The 23,225-nt window shown below is 43.0% G+C and overlaps 1 protein-coding gene across 1 annotated transcript; it reads right to left on the bottom strand.

Moving 5' to 3' along the window:
* Positions 1 to 377: 377 nt before the first annotated feature.
* On the bottom strand, positions 378 to 23,206 carry CISD1 (CDGSH iron sulfur domain 1). The gene is made up of 3 exons (XM_090057383.1): positions 23,036 to 23,206; positions 8,525 to 8,730; positions 378 to 1,373 (listed from the first exon to the last, which is right to left on the bottom strand). Exons 1-3 carry the CDS (start codon positions 23,064 to 23,066, stop codon positions 1,284 to 1,286), a joined length of 327 nt encoding a protein of 108 aa, XP_089913509.1. The 5' UTR covers positions 23,067 to 23,206; the 3' UTR covers positions 378 to 1,283.
* Between the last annotated feature and the right edge of the window lie 19 nt (positions 23,207 to 23,225).

The raw sequence follows: 23,225 nt of genomic DNA, 5'->3' as shown, positions 1-23,225 counted from the left end.
GCAGCCCTCAATGGCTTGCCAAAACTCAGTAAATGACTCTCTGCCCGAAATAACTGCCCACCCCTAAGCTATATAGTCAAACATAAATCAGTCAATTATAAGCAGAATGCTTACCCCTATTCACCCAGGCTCAAAGCTGAAGGCACTTGGTAGGGCCAGATGGAAAATTGCATTATACTAATGGAGAAGTTAGACCTTTTCCTTAGCTGGCAAAACATCCCTTTTTGGGTACTGGGGTCTTAGGGTTACTGGTTATACAAACTCCACAAAGAATCCTTGAACAGTGGTCTCCTTCCTCTGTACACATAGATTTTTGCTGTTCCACAAGAGAATACCAAGCCATCGACACAACTGAAGACTGATATGCAAGACAGCACTTTCAGGGTAAATCTCCATGTACTTTTAATAAAAAGCAAAATTTCCAGGGACAAGTAGTAGTCTGCCAAACTTCCACTAACAGCTATTTATCTTAGAATTTGATGGGGAAGGAGTTGCAAGATCATCTTCTGGCCTACAGACATGTTACTTTAAAACTTAAGGCTCTCTTATCTTCCTTTCCCAATCCCACCTCAAGGAGTCTGTCAGATGTACAACTTAGTTGCAGAACTAAGACTAAAATCAAGACTGCTGTGAATAACTCCATTAACTAGATTGTAGACATAATTTTTTTGGAGTAGTAAGCTAGATACTTGATTCTCTGGCACGATCTATCTGCAAGTCTTTTATGTTTGTTCAAAATGCAGCATTTAAATAGCAGCAGTCTTTAATTACAGTCCATATTCTTTATCATTATCTGCCTGACATTGTGTCTGTCAGTAGTTAGTTGCATATTGGCACTATAAATCCTTTTCTGTTGCTTTTACTGCCTTCATAATATATCTACATCTGAGTGACATTCCTCTTTTCTGAGATCGATTCAGAAAAATTTCTTGTTTATTACACTTTCTACTAAGAAGTTTGCAAGTAGAACACGCATATTTGAAAATAATTTAATATATTATTTTCTTCTGTGTACAGGTCAAAGTACATTCAAAGTGTCATTTTAATTTTATACCTCTTAATGAAAGTGTACACACACTCAGATACAAAATAATCTCAAGCCATGAGTATTTAATGTATGTATTGTAGTGTTCCAAACAAGACAAGTGCCACAAACTACATATTCTGCAACATGTTGTATGTATACTATACTTGAAAGTCTTCAGTAACATGACAAACAGAATCTGCATTTACTCCAATTACAAAACAAAAAACAGACAAGTTATGGCTTCCATTTGTCCACTTTATGCTTCCTTTCTTTTGATGATCAGAGGACCAACGTTGTCCCCAGTTTCTTCATTGTGCTTTGTGTGAGAGCCATCGCACAGTGGAAACTGAAAAAGAAAAGGAAAATTGAATAATTAAGTCTGAAATGCACCCATTTTAGCTTGTTTTTTCCCTTCTTTGTCTGTAATACATAACACTGTAAAACACATCTTTACGTGGGAAATAACCCAAGTGATATCACTTTCAGTAATGTCACTCGAACTTTGATTAGGCATGTTTAAGGTTTGTTGCCATCACCTGCAAATGTATAAACATACAGCAGGCAACATGAGGCATTTCAGCCCATCATGAACACTGGAATCCCCATCTCAAGTTCTGCCAAGGTAGCTGAACCATAGTGGCCTCAAATTTTGCCCCCACCAAATATTCTCTCCTTTCTCCCCGCTTCCCAATACACATTGCAACAACTCAATCCTCCACTTCAATAGTAAAAGTCTTACAGGTTAGAGACAGGCAGCTCTATGCTGTCTGTGGCAAGCCCAGGGATGCCACCTAGAAGCGTGACCTGCCTACCTGGTCCCAGTATGTATGCACTGGAACTCCTGCCCTCAGATGGCTCTGCTGCCTATTTGTTGCCCTGCAGGACACTGCAGAGAACAGCTTTGGATACACCCTCTGGGTGCCTCTCAGCCAGGTACACTGCTGAAGTTCTCAACATTAGCATGGATCAGAGTGAAAGCAAACATGTACGCAGGGCACACTGTGGCAGTGCTCCCAGGCTTATCAGTAGGATAGTATAGACATGCCACAGAACAGGGGTAGGCAGCTGCCAGCACAGGTGCCAGAGTTGTCACTCAAAGGCATTTTGCTTGGCACATGTCCCTCGGGGAGGACAGTGGGAAAGAGGCTGGGGCTGCACTGCCACAAGGTTCAGACCCTTCACAGTTCCCCCGCCGTCTGCCCCTGGCACATCAACATTTTACAAGTCGAGACTGAAAGTGTTTTGGGCACTCTGTTCAAAAACATTGCTCAAGCCTGCCCGAGAAGCATTTCAGACAAGTCCTTCTCTACATCTTCTCTATATTAAGGATGAACACAAAATAAAAGACCAGGTCTGCATAAGAACAAGGCTCACCAGTATAAAACTATACTGACAAATCCTCTTGGGGTAGAAACGGGTTATACCAGCTCAGAGGCCTAAATGAAATATTCTAGTACTAGTTTAACTTCTAACCATGCTCTACTGTGCGTTCCTGGCATAAACCTGAGCAAAAAGTATCAAGACTTTCTGTACAGAAGTGGGGATTTAAAAAAAAACATTCCTTTTCTGTAAAAGGCACTGAAACAGTCTTTGAACAGAACAAACCAAGAGTAACTCCCTGAGCTAGAAACAGTAGATTGGCTCTTATGCTACTCCCAATAGCTGTATCCCTGTGTGTGCTGGAGATAATACTTAAGTCAACAGTGGGACTATGCCAGACCTAGCTGCTCTGGGTTGTCTTCAATCCAGATGTAACTGGTGATCAACACTCAGGTTTTGGTAGCAAGGAACTGCACAAAGCCATTCCCTAATCTGTCCACTTGTCTTCATCCAATGGTATTCCTTTAGCTGCTAGTATTTCTGGGGTTATAAACTGTGGTTCTTAGTGCTGCTGTAAGCAGACCATCCAACTCTTTCCCATTAAGCTTTGAGAAAGTCTACCTTCCTGGATAACCTGGACAGCATTCGGGAAAGTAGTGGAGAACCATAAATGTTGAAGAACCAATATTATGATGCAATCCACACTGGACTTGGGCAAAGACTATTCATTATAGACAGCAACAAATGTTAGCCCCAATACCAAAAAAGGGACAGCCCGAGTTAACCCTGCAGTGAAAACAAGTCCTACCTGATGGAGGTCTAACAAGTCCTGCCTCCTTTCCCTTGATCACCAAGACCTTCTACCTCAGCAACACTCCTGAACCACTGAAGGATCACACACCCTTAAAACTGAATTATGCATCTATTTCCAGAACACATTTAGAAACAGCAGAAGCCATCAAGGCAAGCAACTTGTTGAACTGAAACCTTAAAAGCCAGGGTTTTTTTGTCTTTCCCCTTTGGGGTGTAATTAAGTTTTATTACCTAAACCCCATCCAAGTAACTTCCCACAGAACTCAATTAAAATCATTCCTTTATTGCCAGGTTTAGGAAGTGTTATATAGTATTAGAGGTTTCAAAATAAAGAGGAACACTTTAAAAGTTGGTAGACAGCTGCTGAAAGATAGATAGTTACTAAATGACAAATGTTGGTACAAATAAGGGCAGAAGTGTTCACATAAAGGAAAACAATTTTAATTCTTGTAGAACATGAGTGTGACAGTGTGGGCTTTATCACAAAACAGTCATTATGTTCCAGTGGCTGCGTGCTTTAGTTTACTACCTGGCAAAACTTAAAGCCAACAGGGGTCATGAAGTGCTGATAAAACATTGGTCTCTGCTGTTTCTGGACACATTATCTTAGATTTCATAGACATTAGGGCTGGAAGGGACCTTGGGAGATCACTGAGTCCAGCCCTCTGCCCAGAGGGCAGAAAGTCAGCTGGGATCATAGGATCCCAGCAAGATAAGCATTCAATTTGCTCTTGAAGGTGTTCAATGTAGGTGCTTGAACCACCTCCCATGGCAGACTGTTCCAGACTGATCTGATTGATTAGAAACCCCTCTTTAACAACTCCCCTTCCCTGCCCCACCAGGTTCCATTAGTGGACAGTTACCAGCTACATAATATTTCACTGAACATATTTCAATTAAATGCAGACCTTAGAGAACCCATTCAAATTACAAACCATCACAGCTGGTACATACCATAGTTTGCACTCCACAGATGATATAAACTATAGAAGGATAAGCAAACGTTTACGTGATAAAGTGTAACATGGGTGACAGGGGTCAAGGTTATTTATCTTGTGTCACCTGACCCAAAGGTGCATATTCAAATACACTACAACTCTTTGAGCTTAACCTCTCATCTAATGTCACTGCAGCACATAACAAAACAAAGTAATCCTTATTAGCAGACCTCATTTTTCCACAAATATTTAAAATTTGCTGTCCTGCAATATCTGAAAACACAGCTTCTTACACCTATGCAAGGTAAGAGACAAGAACTTCAATATCTTAGCCAACTTTAGTTAAGAATAAGTTATGCTAACATTAGTTTTTTAGGTCCTCTCTTAAAATAAGATGAAAAAAACTGGATGACACTGAAGGTTAACACCATCTGTCCTTATTAAAAATGCAAATATGCACAGCCAGATGGGCAGTCTACTAAAATGTAGTCATCCTAAATTTTTGTATAAAAGTATCTCATGCACGATATAGGGATAAAGTGGGTTCTGGATTATTTTGTTAAATCTACAGGGACTCTGCACCAAAGGCCACTATTGGGCAAGTTTTTTTTGTAATGCAGAACAAAGCTTCCAATAGTATCAGATTCCACTGACAAATGGAATGGAAACAGAGCTATATGAATGAATACTCTGAACCAAGTTACATACCAGTATGTTTCACAAAAACAAGTTAAGAGAACTTGATTGAGAATAAATCTTAAGTGTAGTTTTCATATAAGCATACAACGTTCAAACAAATCTTAACCATGTCCTTTGTAAAAAAAACATGTTATTTCACTATTTAAGAAGACTATAGAAGATATTCATATTTTGTAGAATTGTTTGAGCACCATCACCAAGGATTTAGCCAGTGGTCCTCAATCTTTTTAGGCACCCCCATTTTTTTTATTATTATAGAGCAATTCTTCTGATGCCAAGAACTCAGAAAAAACACACCACAACAGGTGAGAATACTTTTAACATGATTGATTCCCCATCTTGTGAATGATATTTGCACACCTAACAGTATTAACACTGCATGGTACCCCATGGCATCCCTGAAAGGGTCAAGGCACCCTAGGGGAATTTGCATGACTGGGTGAGAATCACTGGTTTAGCGACTATTTAGCCAGATTTAGCAAGTTCTTATTGCTGGCATATTTAGATACACTGCATCTGCATGCAACTATATCTGTATTTGATCAGTGACCGAGTGGAAAAGTAAACATTGTACATCATTTAAAACCTTAACTGCATGCAGGTCATATTGTGTGTGTCATGCATGTATACTGCAATACAGTTTTATAGACCTTTTTGCCACACCTTCATTTTGCACACAACATTTGCAATGAGTTACTCATTAACTACAAGATAAAATTCCTTAAAAATAAGGAAGTAGTCAAACTAATGTTTCCTGCATAGTCAACTGCAATAAAGCCACACCCATAAAGAATGGGAATAGAGCAAAACCTACAGCCACTTTAGAGAATTACATCTTTTTATCTGAAAAAAATCTCCTTTCAAAACTAGAAGAAGAGACTATTTATGGACAATAGATCAAAACAGAACAGCAAAAAATGGAAACTACAGTCTATGAAGGAGTACATTGTGAAACAGCATCTCATTGCTTGTTACACATGCATTCACTGAGCTCTTTATAAAGCCTCTTAATTGAGCCCCCAACTTGCACAGGGGTGGCTAACCTGCAGCATGCATGGTACAAGCAACAATCCAACCTGCCACACACAGGCTGCCATAGAAGACACATAGCACAGAAGTACATACGGCAGGGAGCAGAAAGCAAAACAGTGACTGGGCAGTGGAAAAGGATCAGAATGGCATTTGAGGAGGGTGCGGAGTTAGTTTGTGGCAAGCTGCCAAAAAGTCTGGCATCGCTGAACTAGCATATTGAATCATTCTTTTAATGCAGCGGTGTTCAGTCTTCTGGTCTTGCATGCTAGATGAGTGATGTGGGTCTGGTCTGTGGATCAAATCCAACACAGGGACTGTGTGCGCAGTTGGTCCACTGGTGGAATCCGGTGTGCTGGCCCAATTCTGCATGCAAACCCAATCTCATACATGATCCAACTCTATGTACCAGATGTAGTTACACATGGCAGTCTAACAGGCAGGGCTGTATCATCCAGCTCACAGGGCTCCTCATGTGTTAAGAAGTGTGGCAGCAGCTGAATTGCAATTAATGCTACCACCATCCCTTACGTATTCAGCATCTCTGCATTTCAAAATGGCGTTCAACGAGCTTTAGTTAAAGCGCCCCCGCCACTGTTTTGAAACATGGGACACTGAATATACGAGATACTGCGGGTGTTATAACTAGAGCAACTCTGGAGAGCTGCTCTAATTAAAATACTCCCCACCAACCCTAGAGTACATGTAAAAATGCCCTGAGTGTTTACCTGGGTCAGACACCCTTAGAGGTATCAAGCTTCACACAATCACTAATTACAAATTTCAAAGGAAAAAGACACCCAGACATATCTATTGGGCTTCATATGAGAAGGAAGTCTCATACTGAGGAAATCATTTTACCTCTTGAATAAAGATTCCAAGGGAAATTTGAATAGGGATTCATAATAATATTATTGCCCTCCTAGACTACAATTAATAGGAAGAACATCCATGATAGACAGGGGGAAGAAAATCTTCTGCACAATACATACACTTCCCAGAATTAAATAGAGAAATAAATACTGTAACAGTATCTTCCCATCTTTAAAGAAAAGAATCTCTTATGCCGTGGGGAACTTATGGTCCCCACCTGCAAAAGCTAAAAGTGATCTCCAAAACCCAACAAAATGTTGACTATACTCACCAAGAAGCTGGTGCTAATCCAACCAGGGTGACATTGCTGTTTTATCTTTGTATACTCTCCCCAAATTGAAATGCATCACTTACTTTTTCTTATATGACCTCATATAATAAACCTTTTTCTGATTTGCACTTTATGAACTGTTCATCATAAGAGTGATTTCAGCAAAGATAGCCGCCACCCCTTTGTCCCTCTTCCTACCAAGGGCCTCTCCGCCAATTAGTTCCAAGGCGCGGGGCCACATGAAGGGCAACTAACATTCAAGATGGCAGCCATTCCCTTATCTCCTCCCCGGTTCCCAGGCCTCTCTACTAAATCAGCAGTGAAGGGCAGGACTGCCAAAACACATCCATGAAATGTCTACAGAATTTGATTATGCCACAAGCAACCTGCAAAAATTGGTAAATCTAACCACAATTTAAGTAGACCTCTAATCTTGTTTTCCTGCGTACTATATCCATGAAGTGGTAAGAGTTCTTAGCTTTGCAGTGCTCCACAATTTTTAGCTCCAAGCTGGAAAGTTCCTAATATTTCAGTTCTTAGAAGCAATATTTAGATTAAACAAAACAAAAAACAAACAAAAAACGCTTTACTTCTTCATTCAGACTCCAGAGTACCTATGCAGTCTGTTTAACTATCCTACAAACATGCACTATTAAACAGTAAGATACAGTGTTTAATGCTGACTTCTGGCTAGTATGATAACGCAACTTTATACGCTTCAGCACAAAAATTGTACCTGCAGTGTCAAAATTCACAACCAAGGCTTACCGCCTTAACGAGTCACATCACAAGCCCCAGACATTTAAATTAGGTCAGACAAGTTTGGAACATAAGTGGTGTTTACATGCCACTGAGTAGAATCGCATATTGGGAGCCTCTGGTTTGGAATTTAAGCCAAGTTTGGTTTCATTGCTTTTTTGGTATTTGTTCACAATAATCTACATAATGCATCTGAGGCTTTGGCACTCAAGTTTAAAATGTTGCCTTTCAAAAAAATAAGCTAAGAGCTTGTGGAAAAAAAAAGGAGACGTTTTAGATCATTTCAGGTACCACTAGAAGAGATCCATACTTTCATTCAGTAGTACTGTGGAAGGTTGCTGTGCAAGGCAAGAACAGCTACAGAACAATTTTGACAGAGTGTGAAGGTCATTAGGGTGGTTCATGCACAATTCTACTTTCTTTGACGTTATCCCTAATGTCAAAGAATAAGTGAGTGTGGGATTCTTGTGCTACTGGCATAACAACTGTTCTACCAGCTATGATAGGGATCATTTAAAGTACTCTGTAAAACCCATAATCTTCATTCTTGTTATAAATTATTAGCAAGTCTCCCCACATACCTTCCAGCCCTACCTTTCTATAAATCTATGTCACCTTACAACTTCATGTAGACTATATTCCACAGTAGTATGGATTATGAAACAAACAAGTACAATGCAACAATTATGTTTTCCAGGTTGTAGAAGTCTTTTAAAATGCAAAATATAACCAAGATTTATAAAGAGGATACTTGCAAAATTGGCAGATTTAAAACATATACTTTTATTCTCTCACCTTCTTAGACCTCCAACAACGACAGTAGACAGCTTTCTCTCCCAGGTCTTCCATGTCAAATGCATGGACAACCTTGGGGTTATCTTTCTGGATATGGAGATTTACCATTGCCTTGCAACATTTGTCTTTAGAGAGAAATTTCTTGTAAGCAAGGTATCCAACAGCAGCTGCTCCAGCAGCTAGAGAGACGGCAGCAATCCATTCAACTAGAGAAGGAGAAAGGAAAAAAAAAAGTGTCAAAACCTTTTATGTTTTATTAAATATACTTCTGTTGTTTATTAACTGCACTTCTATTGAACAAGTGTATTAGTGCTTAGGACATCAGCTACTTTTCAGTGCATTTTCCAGTCTTCAATACCCATCTTCTGACTTCAGCCACTTAGTGCATCCCTTCCCATTTAACAGGGCTTCTCCCAACATGGTCCTTTCATTTAGCTTTTGTGCATCGGTGATGTCTGCACGAGCAATTTTGCCAATTGTGCACTGCATCGGTTAGCTATTAAAAGACAGCAGGCAACCCCAGCTCCAGTTTCAGTTGTAGAATAGTTCTTTAAAAAGACAGTCTTTACAATGAAAGCACTTAAAAGCTCTTCAGATAGCATCAGCTGTGCAGAAGGCAATTCTCATAAAAAATTTGCTCATGAAGTTACTCTTCAACAGATAAACAGATCATTTTACCAAAGTGATCCTAGGCAGTAAGCCTGACAGTATCAGCTTATATCTCGTCCATACTGTTAAAAAAAAAAAAAAAAAAAAAAAAAAAAAAAAAAAAAAAAGGGGGGGGGGGAGGCGGGGTTGCAAGAAAGCACAATTAAAATCCCGATACCATATCAATAAATGAAATATTGATCATCAGTAACCCAAATGTGTATCGCTCAGCCTTTAACCAAAGGAGGCTGTCACCTATGAAAACATATGCCTCTGAACTTCTATGATGTTGCACTGCCCTGCCTTCAACCTGTAAAAAGAGAATTCCACTTATCTTACCCCGACTAAAATGCCTGGGTAAACATGAAGTCTTTCCTTCCTCACTTTAATGTCCAAATGTGATCTTTAAAATTTTCACATTTTTCTCCTCTTGCTTTGTATGATTTTTCCTGATTAACTTTTGGTCCTTTCAAACTTTTGTCTTCTCTTTTCCACTTGAAAGACTCCTGCCACAGAGTTCTTTTTGTGTAACGCCCGCTATTTCTAAAACCAGCCCCTCCCCCACATTGTGCTGAGCCAGACTTCTTTCAAAGAAGAGACTAGTCCTAACCTTTCATAAACCCCTAGTACATATAGGGGTCAAAGCTGCCTCTACCAATCTATACATTGGATCTGTTCTTGGAAGGTTCCTTCCATGGATTTGGAGTGTTCACATTTGATTGTTTTGATTTTTTTTAAATAGTCTCAGACCAGACATTGCAACCTTGTGTATTTATCATGGTTTAGAAGAGATGGAAAGCACATACTAATATAGAGGGAGATAAGACATGCCTACAACATGAATTTAAATACACATCTGCTAATTCTTGGTACTTTTTGCAGGTAATCCATTGACTTGGAGCCGAGCTTTTAGTAGGGGCGATACCAAGACAATACAAACAGATTTTCCCCACCTCGTGTCACTTACAAGGCTATAGGACATCTCTCATAGAAAGTAGGGTAAATGTACTTAAGTTAATTTCCCCTGAGAGTAAATATTATGACACTAATTAGTTAACTCATGCTAGCTCACAAAATACCACCCTGTAGGTTTAAGTGACAATGTTTATAGTACCACAATAGTTCCTACAGACTTTCATTATAAATTTGACTTTCTGAAGGTATAACGCAGGGGTGGGCAAAATGCAGCCCGGGGGCTGGATGCAGCCCGCCAGGCCATTCTACCCAGCCCGCGGGGCCCCTAAAATATTTAGAAAATTAACATTAATCTGCCCTGGGCTGCCTGTCATGTTGCCCTCAATGGTTTGCCAAAACTCAGTAAGCAGCCCTCTACCCAAAATAATTGCCAGCCCCTGGTATAACATTAAAAGGAAAAGAACCTTGTTCATCTGTTTTATAAACAAAGCATAGAAGAATATATTTAATACCTTGCAAGTGTCCAGCAATTAAATATCAGATGGACTCTCCATCCAAAGATTATACACATTCATAACTTATTTTTGCACTTCATGGTATACAATGCTGCAACAATTAAAATAAAAGGGAGATTTTTTTTTTTTAAAACTAAAATCTGTTCGTATAGAACAAGTTTTCCAGCTTTAAGCTTCATATCAAGAACTGCCAAAATATTATAATCTATTTTCACAGCGTAAAGAGCTAGGAGACGGCAAGAAGTTTTTGGAGAAAAAGGGGATTCTATTTTAACTTAGCAGGACCCTTATCCAAGGTCAACATCCCCAACAGCCTCCTAACAATATGAAGGACAGGAAAAAAAATATGTTGCAGGCAAATATATTCAGGATTGGCTAGGCTGCAGAAAATGTATTGTCTGGGAGGTGGTCAACTCCTATTCCTATAAATTTGTGGACCACCATGTCCGAGTTCCCAATAGAACTAGGTCTATGGTAGGTCTCCTTTAAAATAGGTCTCAGAGAAATCTGCTTCTGACAAACAGAGACAAATTAAAGACCCCTGCCTTCCTCTTCAGAGTACAAGAGAAGTAGAAAAACAAACAAACAAAATAGCTGAAGGTCAAAGGCAGTACTGCAGTAGTTTCAAAAGACAGTAGAAGTTAAAGGATACTCTGTGTATCCTTTTTTTCCCCCAACTGAAAAATTTTTTCAACTTCAAAATAAAAGGGCCACCTCCCAAATGCAGCTGCTTTCCCCAGGTTCAGCGCAGCCAATCAAATAAGGACCAAGCTACAACTCACACTTTTCCTGGCTGTTTGACTAATTCCCAGGTAGTCATTATCTTCTACTTAAGCCAATGGGGAACACAACAAACACTTTAGATATAGCCCCAGGGACACTTCTCTTGGCAAGTCAAGGCAATATGGCAAAACAAAGCTGAACAAAAATTCAACTCTGCCTTGGGATGGGGAAAATAAGGAGCTCTCACATAACACCAGCTTAAGTCACCGTTAAAGAAAGATGCATTCTGAAAACACCCCTCAAAATCACCAGCACCATCTAGGAATTAAGCTATTAACTCTAATAAATTTGCATGAGGCAAGGGCTTTTTAGGGGTGATATCTTTAATTGGGCCAATTGCATGGTTGGAATAAAGTTAAAAAAGGTTTAGAATGCAAGGCAAGGCATTCTTCATCATGCCTTGCATTCTTAAGCTTGTTGAGCTTTATTCCATCCATGTAGTTGGCCCAATTAAAAATATCACCCCTAAAAAGCTTTTGTCTCAATTCCTAGACCATCATAGCTATAGCATCACTAACAGCACAAAAACCTTGCATCACATTCAGGAACATTCCCATAAAAATCAAAACTTCATTGAGATTTTTCAGCTCAGACACTATGAAAGCCATCAAATACCCGATAACAAGAAGAACTTGCAAGTAGGGAGGAGTGATTTTGGTCAGCAAACAAAAAATTTAATCTTTTATACTTTAAAAAAAATAACTAAAAGCCAGAATGAATACAAATGTGTATCTGCGCATTATACATGCGCATACTGATTCTTAAGGTTTATAATACTATGCTACAAAAATGTGAATAATTTTAGGGATGAACCAACAAAGATTTTCTTGGCCAATACCAAAGGCCGATTATTAACCAACCATATCAGCCGATACCAATCCCAAAGCCAATTTACAGGAATGCAGCCCAAAGCCAATTTACAGGAATGCAACCTGGCAGCTTGGAGAGCAGCCTCCTGCCAGCAAGTCTGTGGTGGGGAGGGAAGGAGCATTCTGGGAAGCAGGGGGGAAGGACAAATCAAGGCCCCCACAGTGACGAAGGGAGTGGGACAGGGGCAGACACTTCGCTGCCTTGGCTGGGCATGCAACCTTGAAAGCAAGACAGATCCATGGGCACACGGGGACATAGGCCTAGCTCCCTGCTGTTGCATACAACCCCAGGGGAAACAAGACAGGTATGTGCCCCTTAGAAGTGTGTGTGGGGCGAGGACAGACTGTCCACAGCAGGCACAGGGCCAGAGGTTACGCTTGCCTCTTCCTGGTGGGGCTGCGCTTGGGGCAGGCAGGGATGGGGTGCATAGCAGACTTGGTCTTGACCGAGGGAGGTGATCTGGTGTGTGGCTTGAATACTGAGGGCAACCTGGGTGACAGCAACCATGAAATTATCAGGTTCACCATCCACCACAAAGCTGACAAATCAACCAGCAGGACTGAAGTCCTGGACTGCAAAAATGCTGACTTCAACAGGCTCAGAGCATTAGTAGGGGAGGCAATGTGGGACCAGGAAGGGAAGGCAAATGGGGTGCATGAAGGGTAATTGTTGCTCAAGGATACAATCCTCAAAGCACAAAAGAAAACTGTTCCTGCAAAGGAGGAAAGGTAAGCAGATGGGCTGGCAAGCCCTCCTGGTTTAACAAGCACATTGTGGTCCTCGGGGGGGGGGGGATGTAGGGAAGAGGGGGGGGAAGATATACATACAGTGGAAGCTAGGGACGGTCCTCAAGGAGGACTATATATTAGTGGCCAGCACTTGCAGGGAAGTGATCAGGAAAGCCAAGGCAGTGACTGAACTTAGGTTAGCCACAGGAATCAAGGACAATAAGAAGTCCTTCTTTAGGTATGTAAGCAGAAGGAAAACAAGTGGAATTGTGGGACCCCTGCTTAACACCTCGGGACAGCTGGAAACTGACATTCAGGAAAAAACTGAACTCCTGAGTGCCCACTTTGGTTCTCCATTTCACTGGACCATGGGGAAAGACAAGCAAGTTAAGGCTCACAGGGGGCATGCCAGGAATGACAGCCTTCCCACTGTGGATGCTGAGTGGGTGCAATACCAACTAGAAAAGCAAGACATTTCCAAGTCAGCAGGACTGGATGGACTTCATCTGAGATTCCTGAATGAGCTGGCCGAGGTCACCGCAGAACCCCTGGCAAAGCTCTTCCAGAATTCATGGCGCACAGCGGAGATCCCTGAGGATTGGAAGAGGACCAACATTGTGCCCATCTTCAAGAAGGGGAAAGAGGGAGGACCAGGAAGCTATAGGCCGGTCAGCCTAACCTCTATCCCAGGGAAAATTCTAGAAGAGCTCATTATTTAAAAAATCTGTGTGCAATACACTCATGGAAGGCAAGTTTCTGAACAGCAGCCAGCATGGCTTTGTTGCAGATAGGTCTTGACTTACCAATCTCATCTCCTTCTACAACCAGATCTCTTGCCACAGGGACACGAGGCAGACGTTATATACCTAGACTGCCAAAAGGCTTTTGATCTAGTATCCCACAATACTCTTGTGGGAAAACTGGAAGATTGTGGGCTCAGCTGCTCGGCGGTTCAGTGGGTGGGAAACTGGCTACAGGTAGGACCCAGAGAGTTCTCATGAATGGATCCATGTTGTCCTGCTGTGAAGCAGCCAGTGGTGTCCCTCAGGGGTCTGTGCTTGGACCGGTGCTTTTCAACATCTTTATCAATGATTTGGATGGGGGAAGTGAAAAGTTCGTTGGCCAAGTTCACAGATGACATCAAGTTATGGGGCAGTGTGATCACGTCAGAAGATAGGTTGCAGATACAGGCAGACCTGGACAGGCTTGAGTTGGGCAAACTGGAACCAGATGGAGCATCTTACACTTAAAAGTGTTAAACTTCATCTGGGGGCAAACAACCCTCATCATACATACAGGCTCAGTGGTGACAGCTTCACTTGCACCACAGCTAAAAGGGACCAAGGTAATGATTGACCATTGCATGAACATGAGCCGTCAGTGTGAGGTGGTGGCCAGCAGGGCAAACAACACGCTGGTATGCATCAACAGATGCATCTCGTGTAAAACTAAGGAAGTGATACTCAGTGCTGGTGAGACCACAGTTGGAATACTGCATCCAGTTCTGAGCGCCACACTTCAATAAGAACGTGGAAAAGCTTGAGAGGGTCCAGAAAAGAGCCACCCATATGATCAGGGACTAGCAAAGCAAGCCATACAAGGAAAGGCTGAGGGACCTGGGCCTCTTTAACCTAAAGAAGAGAAGGTTGAGAAGGAATTTTATAGTGGCTTACTACTATATCACAGGAGTGCATCAGGAGCTCAGTGAACAACTGTTCACTAGGGCACCCCTGGGGAAGAACAAGACCAATGGACACAAACTCCTAGAAGGCTGCTTCAGGCCTAAGACCAGGAAAAACTCCTTCACAGTCAGGGTGTCCAGACTGTGGAGTAAACTCCCTCCAGAGGTGGTACAGTCACCTACCCTGGAGGTTTTCAAGAGGAGACTGGACAGTCACCTAGCTGGGGTCACTTGACCCCAGTTGTCTTCTTGCTTAGAGTGGGGGGGCTGGACCCAATGATCTGCAAGGTCCCTTCCAGCCCCTAACAATCTATGAATCTGCCCCCCCCATGCCCCTTCCCTCCCACACACCCCTTTCCCACCAGACTTACCAGCAGGGCACTGCTCTCCACACTGCCTGGCTGCATTCCTGGCCACATGCATACTGCAACTGTGCGCATGCCTGTGGCATTTAATGGTGACATTATCAGCAATTGGCTTTTTTTGGTCCGTGTAGCTAATAATGTTCATTTTCCTTTTACTGGTGCCAATCTGCTATACCACCAATATATCAGTACACCCCCTAAATAACTTATTCATCTCCGTCAACAAATTCACTTGTGATTTATGCCAAGGTGCATGTAGGTAGAAACAAATTCAAAATGCGGTCCCCACTGCTTCCAACGAGCTCATTAGGCTAGCAGCACTATTGCCACTATACAAGGTAGGTGGTCAAAGTATGTTCCCATCAAGTGACTGGTGAGAACAGCTGTGTCTGCAGGAAACTAGTCATGCTTAGTCATCCTCTATAACTTAGATTTTTCAGCAGGTCAATTCAAGCCAAATTTCTTCAGAATGCTATTCCTGCAAGGACCACTTCTTGAGGCTGCACTATTTAACATCTAAACACATAAAAAGATAGTCATTTGTAGATAACCTTCATAAATCTCAGTGGAGCTTCTGACTCCACAGACATTAAAATTACAGAAGCTGGCAACAACATCAACAGATAAAGTTGTCTTACAATAAATTGTTACTTACTATTCAAATGCAGCATCTAGACTGTTATGGGATAGGCTGTGCCCTGTCCAACAGTTAACAACTAAGACAGGAGTACAACAAGGACATCTGCGTGCTCTGCTACTTTTTAATTTATTCCTGAATGATCTAAAATAGATGTCAACAGTGAATCAATTCCATGCATGCATGATCTTGCATTTGAACAACCCTATCCCCATCCTGTTTTATGCAAATGATGCATTAATAGCGTCACAATCCCAACTGTCATGGAAATTTTTTGAGTATGTGCTGCCAGTACAGAAGAGGTTAAACTGACATGCGCAGTTTGAAGCTGTGAGTGGAAATTTCCAAGGCTCACCCAGTCCTTGCCCCCTGGGTGACCTGCGGAGCTGTCAATCATTGCTGACCTACTTTCCCCACAGACCCATGCTCAGATTGTGTCAGCTCCTGACTGAGAGCATGCTCAGTCAGAACCTGACATGAGGTAATCGGACTAGAAATTTCTCTGCGGAGAGCACGCTGATTGGCTACTAAATTGATATAAAAGTTCTGTGAGCCCCTCCCTCGGGGTGGTGTGTGGTGGTGTGTGAGGGGAGATCGCGCGGACCAGAGACAGAGGCTGCTGCTGCAGGGACTGTTCTCTGAGTCAGGCTCTTAGGCCTATTGATCTCTTCCCTCACTCGGCTTTCGTGCTGCTTACGGCGATTGTATTGCGATTTTGTATTCTCGGCTTCTGATTTACCTCGGTATTGACTTTTGGCTTACGATTTCGGATCACCCTCTGGACTTTGTTTAACCCGGTTCCGGACCACCGACCTCGGCTTTCTTCACCAACTACGACTCTGCTCATCCCTCCAACTGACGTCTCCGCTGCTTCATCTTCTGGCTACTGACCTCGGCTTTCTCATACGACCACCCGATTTGTCCATTGCTGTGGACTGGCGTCACGCGGTTCATCATCACCGTGTTACAGTTCGTTTTATTGTTTGTGATCCCCATTTATGAGCTGTTGACCAGCCCTGGGACTAGGTCTTTGGACTGAACCTCGTGGGCCAACAGACCCCTTTGTTGTTAATTGTTTGTTTGTGTTCAAAACTGTAACTGAAGACCTTTCTGCCTACGCCTGAAGCGTAAGTCAAATAAATTCACCTGTTTTTCTCAATCCGCTCCGAGTCCCTATCTCCAGACTCTACGCCGCTAATCCCACCTGTCCGTATCTAATTGCCACCCCGGCCCACCGTGACCTTGGGCCCCGATCCTTCGGTTTTCCCCGACACCAACTAGGTCTCCAAAGGTTACTAGATGCTTTTGAGCAGCATGGCACCTCAAAATAGCTTGGAAATCCTCACAGCTAAAAACCAAGGTATTGGTCTTTGGGAATGAAGGGAGAAAATAAGTATGGTTTTTACAGCAAAGAAACTAGAGGTGTCTTATTTCAAATACTTTGGAATCTACTTTGACAAAGAAGTGAGCTAAAATAAGTACACTGAACATGTAAATACTAGAGCAAAACAAGCCTTGTGTGGAGTTTGTTTGGATTTTTTTTCCTAAAAAAATAAGACAGTTATGGAACCATTAAGGCTGCCTGCAGACAATAAGAACACCACAAAACAAAAATGGCATTTTACATAAACTCCATGCATTCCTGTGCCAAGCCCAGCACATGTCCAGAAGAGGCAGTGTGTTAGTTGGACCCAGCTTGCCCAGCACCCGGTCTATACAGATGTTTTGGTGGGGCTTTTTTGGCACTTTATTTAACAGTTAATTGACTCAGCTTTAGATAAAAAGCACCAAAAAGCCCTGCTGAACCACCCAGTCTATACAGATGCTGCGGAGCTGGGTCAAAGTAATGTGCTGCTTCTTGCAGTAAAGCACCAGGTGTTTTCCTTTTATTTTTTAACCATCTGTAAGCAACCTAAAGGTCTAAGTCCATGGTAAAGTCCATTTTATTGTATGGCCCAATCATGGGAAGAATGATTAACTTAAATCATTTGTCATCTTGTTTTTTTGAAAAAATAAGAGGAAAATGGGTCTCTGTTTAAGTGAAAATTTAAATACTGGGCTAATGAAACAAAAACAATAAGGTTGTTTCCTAACACTTTGGAGCCTTTCCTATACTCCGTAGCTATATCTGCATTACTTGCACAAAGAATAAAGGCCCCACCCACCCCACAAAAGGAAAAAAAAACAAAAAAACAAACCAACCAGATCCTCATGGTTTGTTTTAACATTGACTACTTTGTTCATCTTTTCTTTCTATCATCATCCACTATGTTCTGTTCTGATTTTGTTTAAATTGGCAAAAGGTATAATCTTACTGTATGGTTTTTTTCAAAAGTTATAAATGATATAAAATGTTGTTTTATTAGGTATAGCTGTTATTGCTCAATGTATTGTATTGCTTTGGGAAAAAGCTGTAAATAAGCTACTACTGCTGCCAATTTTCTTCCCAGCCATGTTTACTGCTGCAGCTATAAACCCAAACTTGCTGCACAGCACTGATAGTGACTGAAGTAGCATCTAAACAAGATGCAAGCAGCTAACTGATTTATCAATTGAATTTACTAACACTGTGAACAGTAAGGTAATTGTTCTGTAGTGAAGTGTAATGTGGTCCAAACAGCTGAATACGCTTGGTATGCTTAACACAGCACAAGTGATGCCTTTTTCAGTAGTGTATACTATATAGCAAGCATAGGCAACCACCAGCTAAGGTGCCAGAGCATAGCATGCAAAGGCATTTAGCTTGGCACGTTTGCCTGAGGTGGAAGGGGCAGGGCTGCACTGCCACAACAAGGATCAGGCCTCTTGCAGCTCCCCAACTGTCCAGCCCTGCTATGCCAACATGTTGTAAGTCAACATTAAGGGTGTTTTTGGCACCCTGCCCAAGAATATTGCCAGCCCCTGATCTATAGAAATAGCAGGCAGTAGGAAGTGTACTGGTTGGAGGGCCGCACCCAGAGGGTGGTAATGGATGGGTTCTTCTCGACCTGGAAGGATGTGGGCAGTGGGGTTCCGCAGGGCTCGGTCCTCGGGCCCGCACTGTTCAACATCTTCATCAGTGACTTGGATGACGGGGTAGAAAGCACCCTGTTCAAGTTTGCTGATGACACTAAGATGTGGGGGGATGTGGGTGCACTAGAAGGGTGCAATAGGCTACAAGCTGACCTTGACAGGTTGCAACGGTGGGCGGATGAGAATAGGATGGGGTTTAACACTGATAAGTGCAAGGTGTTGCACATGGGGAGGAAGAACCGGCACCACACTTACAGGTTGGGGAACTCCCCTCTTGCCAGCACGGAGACGGAAAAGGATCTTGGAGTCGTCATTGACTCCACGATGAACATGGGCCGGCAGTGTGGGGAGGCAGTCAAGAAGGCCAACCGTACCCTGTCATGCATCCACAGATGCATCTCGAGCAGGTCCAGGGAGGTGATCCTCCCCCTCTATGCGGCACTGGTCAGGCCGCAGCTGGAGTACTGCGTCCAGTTCTGGGCGCCACACTTCAAGAGGGACGTGGACAATATGGAAAGAGTTCAGAGGAGGGCCACTCGTATGATCAGGGGTCAGCAGGGCAGGCCTTATGAGGAGAGGCTACGGGACCTGAACCTGTTTAGCCTCCACAAGAGAAGGTTAAGGGGGGACCTTGTGGCCTGCTACAAACTGGTCAGGGGGGATCAGCAGGTATTGGGGGAGTCCCTGTTCCCCCGTGCGCTGCCAGGAGTGACCAGGAATAACGGTCACAAACTGGCGGAGGGTAAGTTTAGATTAGATATTAGGAGGCGCTACTTCACAGTCAGGGCGGCTAGGGCCTGGAACCAGCTTCCAGGGGAAGTGGTGCAGGCTCCTAGCCTGGGGATTTTTAAAAGGAAGTTAGATGAGCACCTTGCCGGGGTCATCTGACCCCGGTGCTCTTTCCTGCTAAGGCAGGGGGTCGGACTAGATGATCTACCTAGGTCCCTTCCGACTCTAGCTACTATGAAACTATGAAACTATGAAAACTGCATTATAAAAATGCAATGAACAAACTACTTTATGAAGTGTTTGATACAGAAATAAGCAAGTTAATCAAAACAGGACTTCTATTTAAACACTAACTAAACAAAAGGAAGTTATTTGTAATTAGAGACCTGACCCAATGTTTTCTAGACTTTGGACACTGAAAGATTACAGAAGTCCTCTTTTACACCTTGTTTATATTCATAGTTAAAAAAAAAAAAAAAAGCAGCAGCTTTTCCATTTTCTCAGTTCCAAGCCTATACACAAGGAAGCATTCACTTTGGCCTTTTCTGAAAGTGCACAGCTGTCAAAACCATATAAATGAACTTAATGCCAGATGCTCAGCCAGCAAGCTCCACCAGTTCGGTGGCTGGAGAAAGAATTTGACAGCAAATATACTAATATTCCTATTTTTAATCTTTTGATAGGTTGTGTCAAATTCTAGACTTAGTTTAGGTTCTCAATTCAAAGTAGGTCTTTGTATCCATTCCTGACATGAGGAACTTGAAATAAGTAAGTTACTTTCATATTGCTGGCAAAGGACATATTGTGTAGTGGACACTGGACGATACCCACAGCAGTAAGAAAAACAAAAGGAGGCTGAAAGAAAAAAAAAAAATAAGGAAAGGGAACAGCAACAAAACCAGAAGTGAACTGACAGAAGAAAGTGTAGCAGAGTAGTAAGTGCAGAATAAAGGTGAAAGAGAGCAATTTGGTAATAAAACATGAATTCTCATGATGAAAGGAACAAGTTTATGCATCAAGCTACCATCAGGAGAATGTATGTCAAGATTTCCCATTCAGAATGCAAGAAGTTCAGTCATCATGTTTTCCCTCCCCTCCAGTCTCAGGCCGAAAACATCACACTGGAAATATCAGTGGGTCTCTTGGATGGGTCTTCAAGGCAAGATCTAGAAGATCTACCCAAGCTTTACAGAAGGCTTATTTGCATGAACTGTGACACTCCATCATCTGGTATGAGCTCCTTTATAGGTTCTGGCACAAGAACAAGTTTGTTTTATACCCCATCTTCTACGATTCAACAGAACACTATTTGGCAGTACAGTGAAGTGTTACCAAACATTTTAACATGGATTTAGAAGTGGACAATCAATGGACTGTTCAACACGCTTAACTTGGTACCTGCCATCTCAGTTTCCTCCCATACACCACTGAGATCAACTGACTGCATCTCAGACAACTGTGCAGCCCAAGATAAACTGCCACAGCTGAACTCTAGAGTGAAAGCAGTAGTCAGTGAAGCAAATAAACCACTTTTTGTGAATCGCAGCATTTGCAAGAAACATGAGGCAGTGGCCAGTTTTAACCTGCAGTTTTAAACTGACTGCAATAACAACACAACAAATAAAGCACTGTTATGTGAAGATCAGGTATGTTTGGCAACCAAAAAAATAAGTGACTGACTAAACTGTAGTCCAGACCATACTGTCTGTTACCATACACCTTGTAGGAGCAAGATGACAGAGACAGGAAGTTCAGAACAGAAGCCAGACCACTAAACTTCTTAAAAGGCTAGGCTTACATCATTTAAGAGCACTCACATACCAGTAAACAGTGAAACTTTTTGTGCCCTGGAACAGTAACAGCTATGCACAGAGAGGGTCTCCAAAGAAGAAATAAGTCTTCATGAGCAGACACCTTTGACTTACATCTCCAAGTAAATATCCAATTAGCCAGAGGCTGGTATCCATGACAGGGAAGCAGAAGAAGAGACCTAGCTTCTTCTACCCAGCTGATGGATAAGAAGGTACTGCTATCCACAGACCCTGCTAAGTCTATTTCTCCCTAGACAAAATCCAATTATCAAGTCTTTTCCTTCTCCCTGCCTATGCCTCAGAAGCAGACCTCCCCCACCCAAGGTATTTCCTTTTTACCATTATTCTCCCAGTGACTTCCTCATCCCAAAGAAAGTTACTGAGGCACCATAATAATCCTAATATCACTGTGGGCATGAGGATGCTCCACTTTTACCAGACACACATCTCAGCAATCCTTGATACCCCTTCCTTTTTATGGGACTTCCACTGCTCTTCTATGTGCTACTTTACAGGCAGCCCCTTTACTCTTACACCAGCTACCAAAAAATTTGTTCTCTTTTCCAACCTCATTTTATGCAAATTAAGGATTGCAAATTAACTCTTGTTCCCTAGAGTATGAGTTTCAGTGAGCAGCTTATAAGCTAGTTCTGAAGCTCCCCTTCTTTTCTGGAAAAGAGAATGGGGGAGAAAGGGAGAGGAGAGAGAGAAATCAAAGAAGGAAAGGAGTTATTAAACTTTCATATACATAAGTGTGGGGGTAGGGCATTTTTGAAAAAAAAACCAAAAAACAAAAAAACAACTTTTATTCCTAATCAAACAATCAAAAAAAAAAAGTCACCTTTGACATCTACTGACAGTTTATCACTGAACCAAATAGAGAAATGCCCACCCCTCGCCACCATCACGGGGTACCTTTCATGCTTCAAATGTAATGCAAACAGACAACACAGTGTTACAGCAAGTTGTTCTCCATGCCTTTAAGGTGAAAAAAATCTATCCAAGAAAAGACTCTGCAATGGGGAACTGCTGCCTGATTCCAGCTGTGATGGGACTTTTGAGTTTAATAAAAGACTGACCTAACAAGTGAGACTTAAAGCTCTTCTCTTAAGAGCACCACGTGGGTGACTTTTGGCAATTATACAAGCAATGCAATTCACCTTTCCTAGTGACAGCAGCTCACCAAATGCCCCTCCTCCCCAAGCCTCTCTTGACTAACAAGGTTATCATCAACTTGGCCATAACCTACCACCAGGGCACATGACTACAATATCATACACAGGAGCCTACCCTTTCCCCTCAGCAGGGGGCAAAGGAAAGGAACCAGTTTTCCAAAAATAGTTTAATTCATTGTCATGAGTTGAAGAACACGTGAGTGCCACACTCGCTCAGGCAGGATGGCCACTTTTGCAAGTCACTTTAAAGAAACAAAGGTGCGCTACTGAAGAGGAAAGAGAGGCTCCCATCCAGGGGCTTTTGAATGCAGCGCAGCAGCCCCGGCGCTCCCCTCGGGCCGCTCATCCCGCTTCAGTCTCCTGCACAGCCCGGCGCTCAGGAGCTCGCAGGGGCCCCGGCTGCGCCAGGCCAGCGGCTCCCGACGTGGGGGGCGCCCCGCGGGCCTCGCCGCCCACAGGAGAGCCCACTCCCAGGCCCCGGGCGCGGCAGGGCGCCCCCGCCCGAGGCCGACGCGCATCCAGCGTCCAGCCGCGCCGGCAAGGTCACGGCGGAGCAAGGTGCGGCGGGGCTTCCCCGTGCCGGCGCCCGGCGCTCGCTCGCTCGGGACGCTGCAGCTCGCGGCGCGGCCCGGCTGCACCTACCCCGCACAGCCGAGTTGCCGCTTAGCCCCATGACTGCGCCGCCTGTCTGCCTCGAGAACACAGAAACTCCTCAGCAACAGGCACGCAAGCGCGGGGCCCAAAGACGCCCTGGGGGCGGGGCCGCGCCGCTCTTAAAGGGGCCGCGCGGCGCTGCCGGCTGTGCTGACGCGCTCCTAGCACGACCACGATG

This window comes from Crocodylus siamensis, chromosome 7 (assembly GCF_052110815.1).
Source record: "Crocodylus siamensis isolate JL-2025a chromosome 7, ASM5211081v1, whole genome shotgun sequence".
NCBI lineage: Eukaryota > Metazoa > Chordata > Crocodylia > Crocodylidae > Crocodylus > Crocodylus siamensis.
The sequence above is the reverse complement of the archived record's forward strand: the minus strand, read 5'-3'. Positions and strand labels throughout refer to the sequence as shown.